This window comes from Miscanthus floridulus, chromosome 12, assembly GCF_019320115.1.
Source record: "Miscanthus floridulus cultivar M001 chromosome 12, ASM1932011v1, whole genome shotgun sequence".
Taxonomy (NCBI): domain Eukaryota; kingdom Viridiplantae; phylum Streptophyta; class Magnoliopsida; order Poales; family Poaceae; genus Miscanthus; species Miscanthus floridulus.
In genome coordinates this window covers 12924366-12931773 of record NC_089591.1, presented here as the reverse complement: position 1 = coordinate 12931773, position 7408 = coordinate 12924366, and the positions used below count along the sequence as shown (strand labels likewise).

Here is a 7408-nt window from a genome sequence, read left to right as displayed (position 1 = left end):
ATATGTGAGATTTGACTTCCTAGGTTCACGTATGGTGTGTATCTGATTTTGTCCTTAAAATTGGGTCCTACAATGTACCCAATAGAATAGCGACTGGGCACTGTTGATAGTCACTAAACACCCAATTTGACCATCAGCATTCCACCAAAACCAAGGTAAAACAACATCACATGTGCCATATTTTGTTTAAAATTCACCTAGTTCCACTTGTATTTGGAAAATTTATTTGTATGAAGGAAAAATCACAAAAATGGACAAATAAGGAGCAAACGAGGCAAGTGGACGTTGCAGGGGACCGTGGACCCATAGTGCCACATTGACAGATGCCTAGGGGTGTCGCCTGGTGGCCCTCCCCCTTGCCACATCACTGATCTGTATGAAGGCCTCAACACTGCTACTCCACCCTTGATCCAAGTTGGTTTGATCCAAAGGATGACATTGAGCTGCCCTGGTTCCACGTCCCTGCTGTCATACACTTGGATGGGACCAAAACCGACCTCCAAACTACCATTCTGATCATGGCAACCAACTTACCTACATGCAACTATCATTCAGAGGACATCTATTATCGTTGGATGGTGAGGCTGGTGCAATTGACGGTCAGCTAACCGTGGCCAAAGTTGGCCGACGCCCCACCGCCTCATCTTAGCCTACAAGTAGACCCATGACCTCTACACACTATAAAAGGGGATGTGGTGCTCGATTGAGATCATCAGTCAGCAGCTCTCAAGCATTCCAAGTGTTCTAGGCTCTCAGAAGTTCTCTAAGAGTAGTAGCTTAGAAGTAGTAGCTAGCTAGTAGTAATAAGAGTAGAGCAAAGCTCGCCTTGCCTTGCACTACGTTAGATATGATTTCCAGGGGTGGCTATAGTACATTTATAGAGGCGGTTCGGCCAGCCGCCCCTACCATATCGTCTCTACAAATCATGTATTTGTAGGGGCGGTTCCCAGACCGCCCCTACAAATTGATTTGTAGGGATGGCTGGTGTTATCAGCCGCCCCTACAAATCGATTTGTAGGGGCAACTACAGTACCAGCCGCCCCTACAGTACATTTTTTCGCCAAAAAAATTCAATTCGACCAGGAACATATATTTTTCATGCACAACTCCATCATGACTTATCTTCTGCGATTGTACCAAAACTTAATGAGAGGCGAACATGCTGCTACAACCTGAGAGTTTATATACAGGACACTGCTCTAACCTCAGCGCCCACTTGTACAAAACCTGAGAGGCGAACATGCTGCTATAGATTGGGATCTAGGAGGCCGGGGGAGATTCTAGGAGGTGGTACATTGTGATCTCTTGATGCTTGCAGTACCTCCGATCTTCCTTGTCCACAAGGACCAGATTCAGGTAATACTTGACGCTGAACTTGTTGTTTATGTTGCGGTAAGTCGGGGTCAACTCATAAGGTATCAGGAACAGCCTCACTGGAATAGATTCACCTGCAAAGGAATTTGATTAGGTATGCAGCAAACCGACACCAACATCATTGAAACATGTTAGGACCTCGTTTGGGCAGGCTACAGGCTAGAATTAGACCAAATCCTGGTTCCATCAATGTGTAATTCAAGGACAGATCATAATTTAGTCCAATACCAGCTCAACCAAATGGCTGCTAACCTTAGCTCCAGTCAGAACAATCTTGCCTGAAGCAAAAATCAGCAGCACAATCTTTGGCTGCTTCATTCGATAGATCAAGCCAGGGAAGAGCTTTGGTTCGTACTGGAGAGTGAAAGCCAAGCAAAATTTCAGGACACTGGCAGGAAAATTCAAGAAGATAGCTGAGAGAATTATGGCTAACAAGACGAGGAATGCAACTTACACTTGAGAAAGCACCATGAGAGTATGCAAGACCCTCAAGCCTGATCGGGAATTTGACATCACAAGACCCAACAATGTTCTGAATCTTGAAGTCCTGATAACACAGAAAAAAGAGAAGTTCAATTACATTTATCCAAGAATTAAAGCACACAAGTTTGAAGAATGGAATACATACCTTGAATTTTGCTGGAAAACCAAGCTTCTGGATGATGCGAGCATACTACAAACAGCAAAATAGTTATTTGTTCTGACAACCCTTAGCAGACTAAGAATATTTAGATGACGACAAAAGAACACAAAATTACCTTCCTAGCTGCAAATTCAGATTGTTGTTCACTTTTTGCTCCAGTACAGACCTGATAATTCACATCAGGTCAGTGCACAATTAGGGAAATGATGAATTCTCAGACAGAAGCTCATTAGGAATACAATCAAGCAAAAGGATAACTGAGAAGTAACCCTTAAGTACCTATGAGGTGTTCACACTAATTTTCAACAGCTATAACAACTAAACCATAAATAGCTACCAATAATCTCATCTTCTTATGGTACAGAGTCAGAACCATACCTAATATAAAGCATGAAAATGTAGTTGCATGATGTCAGAACTGAACGTGGCAATGAGATAAAACCCAGTACTTGATTTTCATTATATATGCTAGACATAGTTCGCAGAATATATGCATATGTATATCAAAACATAGCATATTAGCTACACACATATGAATTATTAAACATATTCGTATAAATTGTAGGAACAGATGGAATTCTTAATTATCATAAGTTCACAAGGTGATAAGCATGATTTTGACGATATAAATCATCATATAATTAAAACAAGGATCAACAACTATCATATGTGAAATTATATGGTTTTCATTCCAGACTATTCATCATCCATAGACATGAACCATGAATACAGCATAAGCATAAAGGAAAAGAAAAGCTTTAAATCAATGGTATTATCCAGAGTACATGCTAATCGGACCACACTGGAAATACAGCACTATGATCCATTCATTTATCGAAAATCAAAAACAGACAAGCAAACATGTACAAAATAGTTCTAGAGAAGTAGCACCAACGATTGCTACATACAGACAGAACCTTGGCAGAATAGATAGCACTCCATGCAGAATAAAAAAATGAAAACAAAAAAAATACATTGAAACAACAATACAGCCTAAACAAGTAGTGGAGATAAAGAGTGCTTAAGGAAGTATTAAGCTAATTACTTCTTCATTTTCATATCAGCCTACCAGAGCCACGCAAATACAGGGAACTTAGCAAGCTTTCCGCTAACAACCTAGCATTCGGTATTTTGATGATTTGGTATCATTTCCAAAGCTGGGTAGCAGTAGCACAAATTTAAACAAGGTTTAACATTCAGACATACACATCCACCCTCTCTTCTAGTAACACTGTAAGATTCAGGAGGTCCAGCATACTACACTAGCATCAATCTCAAATTTGTAACATTAAATCGAGCTTGATATTTCAAATCTAAATCCAGCTCGATACTTCAAATTCGTGTGGCTTTAATTATCATGGTTAAATCAATTTCTTTTGCAGGGAACTATGGCAGGTCAAAGCAATAACGTCATGACCTCATGAGCTTTTCACTGCACATGAGGATTGGTTCTTGTGACACCACCCTGGATCTAGCCCCAAATACCCCCAACAAGAGAACCAAACACACCCCAAGCCCAGTGGATTACGACTAGCTAAACCACAATCAATCACTCGAAATCGCTCGAAAGCAGCCAGATCTCAGCTGGCGTCGTCCAAGCCTCGCATCCCCAACACAACCAGAAATCGAATATTTCGGGGGGAGGGTGCCCAATCCAGCAAGGTCCTAATAACTTACTGGAGCGTGGGGACGATGCCGGAGGGGTGCTTGGATAGATCCACCGGCTGGCTCCCCTCCAACGCTGGCTCCGCCATCCACAGCCCGAATCCCCCATACCACCAGAGGAAATCCCCAATCTCCCTACGACAGTGGGACAAAAAAAGCTCAATCCAAGGTCGATTCACGTGGGAAAGGAGGGGCCGTTAGAGATCCTACGGAAAGAATTTTAAAATCCATGGTCTTTTTTAGAGATCGGGGAGAGGAGGCAGAGGGATCCGGGAGGCTCCGTCAATTCAAGGTCGATGTGTGGGTTAGGGTTTCTGTCTTCGTCGAGGAGAAGGAAGTCGGGAGGTCAAGGGAGGCGAGGGGTGGGTGGATGCGTGTGCGCATATATAGGTCGGAGAGAAGGCCGTGGCGTTCGGAGGAGGTGACCTCGCTGGGGGGCGACGATGGTGGTTGGCGCTCCCGAGCGCAGCGGTTGGGGGGCGCCGTCGTGCCACCAGCGCCTTGCATGGGGAGCCAGCGGTGGGGCGCCAGCTAGGACGACGCGAGGGGGGAGGAGAAAGAGGAGAGGGCGGCCACAGCTACAGCGCCGCGCGTGCCAGCGGCCATCGCCCTATCGGCGTCGGGAGAGCGAGGGAGGGAGAAAGCAAAGAGAACGGAGGGGTGAGAAGAAGCCTTTGGAACGAAAGCCAAGTATTTATTTGCTAGAGCATTTGTAGGGGTGGCTGGTTATTGAGCCGCCCCTATAAATCTCAACACTGGGGGCGGCTGGTGAGTGAGCCACCCCTACAAATCGGATCCATTTGTATGGGCGGCTCATATCACCAGCCGCCCCTACTGTTCTATTTGTAGGGACGGCTGGTCTCGAGGCTCCCGAGCATGCCACTGTAGAGGCGGCTCCATCACCAACCGCCCCTACAAAAAATTTGTCCCGTTGCTACAAACTATTTTTCACATAGTGTTGGAGTCTAGAAGAGTCTTCTAGTCTGGTATAGCTCCTTCGTAATCTTTCTTTTAGCATTTACTTTATTTAGTACTTTACTTTGTCCAGTGCTTTATCCAGTAATATAGCTTTGCTCTTTTCAAGTCCTGTCTTGCTCTTGTATATCATTAGTGAGCCTAGGTGCTTGTCCTTTGGCATTTACATCATTATTTTCTTAGTGTTTAGTTCGTTCATCGTTAGTACTTGTTCTATTGTCTGGTTAGGGTGCTTCGATCTTATTTCACCAGAGCTTAGATGAAAATAGCGAGTTTATAGATTAAGCGTGGTGCTTAAGCTATATCTTGCCTGTAGTTACGGCTAGATCTCCGGATAGATTGTGGTAGTGGCAAGTGGTGACAACCCTGACCTTCCTCTATATTCCACCACGTTGGGTCAAGTTATTAAAATGTAGGGCTCCTTGTGCTTCGTGTTTGGTTAAATCCAACGCAAGTACACCCTCATACTAAGGATGATCTCACTATCATTAAGTTACTTTTGTTGCTTAAGATTACATATTCTACTTCTTACCCTCAGCTACACTACACTTCTAGTTACCTTTGTCTATGTTATCAAAACCCTTTTTATCTTTTTTCCGTCCATCATCCATACTACCCTCATCACCCCCGTGTTGCTAAACCTACCTACCTAGTCCACCTGGCCACATTTTGTGACACACCAAACCATCTTCCTTTCGGAAAATATAAATTCGACACTTGGTACTCACCAAGCGAAGTGCTACATGATAGTTTTGTGTGCTTGCGAAAACCCCTTTCCTATATACACACATATGAACTGTCAACAAGCATTTCTAGCACCGTTGCCGGGGATGGCAACTGGTGCGTGTTATCAATCTGTCATTAGGTTCTGCTAGCTAGGTCTTTGAGTTAGCAACTCTTCTTTTTCCTTTTTCATTTTCTTTTTAGTTACCTTCTTTTCTTCCTATCACGATCATGGCCAATAAGACCATCCATGAGTTTTTTACCCCCTCAACTGCTAATGTAGCCACTAGCCCCATCATCATTAATGTGGACACTCACTTTGAGCTTAAGCCCCCATTGATCACAATGGTGCAAGCTAGTCCTTTCTATGGTAAAGCCCACGAAGATGCTAATGCACATCTCCAACAATTTTTGGAGATTTGAGCACCTTTACCATTAAGGGAGTGACCCAAGAGGTCATACGTCTCTGTCTTTTCCCCTTCTCCTTGTTGGGAAAAGCAAAACAATGGTTCTCCTTGAATCGCAATGCTATAGATACATGGGAAAAGTGTTCCAACGCTTTCCTATTTAAGTTCTTCCCGATGGGTAAGACCAATGTTCTTCGCAACAAAATCTCTAGCTTTCAACAGCAAGCTGATGAGTCAATTCCTGAAGCTTGGGAACAAATGCAAGAGTATGTCACCGCATGCCCACACCATGGTATAGGCAGACTGGCTTTTCATCTAAAACTTCTACCATGGTTAGTTCCATTGGATAGGAGCCATTTAGATGTTGCCACTGGAGGAGCATTCTTTTCACTTAATGTCACAAATGCCAAGGCATTGGTCGAGAAGATGGTTTCCAACCAAGGATGAAGTGATGAATGATTACAACCCCACAAACGAGGTATGCATTCTCTTAAAGCAGCTGACATGCATGCAGCCAAGGTAGATGTGTGTTGATGGTAGTTAACAACCATTATAAACCGTCAATATAACATGTATAAGGGCATAAATATAATCTCCAACAAAGGTCTAGGGCTTTAAACTAACAAATTCCACGAGTTTTGGTGAATCTATATTTTTTATAGGGTTTATACAGAAAGGTGGACCTAGATGTCAGACTTAATCGCGCTTATCCATAGAGAAACAACCCCAGAAGGGTCTAGAAGACTCAAGAGGACACCACACCGAAGCGGAGGGTGAGGCGCTGCAAGAGGGGCTGGCCCCACCTATAGGCCGACCGGCCCTTAGAGCCCACCTATCATCACCCTGTTGCTATGTTGGTTCTCCACCACCTCCAAGATTGCATCTACGCCATTTATTCAAGTCAGTTTGATCCAAGGGCTCAGGATTGATGCTCCGGCATATATATAGCAGCCCCTATCCCCCTTTATCAGCAGATCCTAAAACCCTAATTCATATTCTCCTCATCAGGAGCCAGGTATCAAGAGAAGATTAGTCCTCTATAGGATCTAGTCTTGTAAATATTAGTGAGATAGGGAGTGAGGGAAGAGTTTGGAGGAGATGCTGGCCTATTGGTACTCTCTCTATGGCTTGTACCTTGGCAGATCCAAGTTCTACTTGAGCTTGCCTTTGAGATTTGTCTGATAATCAACTTCTGATTCAAGTAAGCATTCTGTTTATATTGTTCATCAGGTTTGTGACTCTTTTGAGTGTTTTATTTCTTCTTTAGAGGGAGTAAAGTATTTATCGTGAGTGTAAGCGTGGTGCTTAGATTTAGGTTAATCATGGATGCACCGTGCATTCTAGATCGGTGGTAGATCACGTGTGTGACATCAGTACTATATAGCCTCGTTGAGTACTATATAGCATCATTGATCCTTTGTTGTCCACCTCCTATTTGTAGGCCAAGTAGGACCCTGTTACCAAGGAAAGCATCCTCTACTAGTGTCTTTGCCTAGTAATATCCCTAGTTGAACAGTAGAAGACATAGCTCACCTAAGTTAGAATTAGAGAACCTTAGCTATCCTCTCTATGCTCCTATTTATCCTAACCTTGTTGCTACCCCTTGTTAAGTTAGACCATA

At 43.6% G+C, this 7408-nt stretch overlaps 1 protein-coding gene and 1 non-coding gene across 2 annotated transcripts; both read right to left on the bottom strand.

The window, feature by feature from the left end:
- Positions 1-1092: 1092 nt before the first annotated feature.
- On the bottom strand, positions 1093-4089 carry LOC136496584 (TATA-box-binding protein 1-like). The gene is made up of 7 exons (XM_066492298.1): positions 3893-4089; positions 3695-3817; positions 2133-2183; positions 2003-2047; positions 1829-1921; positions 1627-1728; positions 1093-1448 (listed from the first exon to the last, which is right to left on the bottom strand). Exons 1-7 carry the CDS (start codon positions 3911-3913, stop codon positions 1431-1433), a joined length of 453 nt encoding a protein of 150 aa, XP_066348395.1. The 5' UTR covers positions 3914-4089; the 3' UTR covers positions 1093-1430.
- A 1887-nt stretch (positions 4090-5976) lies between these two features.
- LOC136498781 (small nucleolar RNA R71) lies at positions 5977-6083 on the bottom strand. Its single transcript, XR_010769782.1, has one exon. It is a non-coding gene; the product is annotated as a small nucleolar RNA R71 (small nucleolar RNA).
- Between the last annotated feature and the right edge of the window lie 1325 nt (positions 6084-7408).

Excerpts from the sequence above, each read along its gene's own strand:
- LOC136496584 (XM_066492298.1), bottom strand. The coding sequence starts at position 3,913 with ATGGATTTTAAAATTCTTTCC. Across the intron at positions 3,818-3,892 it reads TGGATTTTAAAATTCTTTCC|GGAGATTGGGGATTTCCTCT; the intron begins GTAGGATCTCTA and ends CCACTGTCGTAG. Across the intron at positions 2,048-2,132 it reads CTGAATTTGCAGCTAGGAAG|TATGCTCGCATCATCCAGAA; the intron begins GTAATTTTGTGT and ends TGCTGTTTGTAG.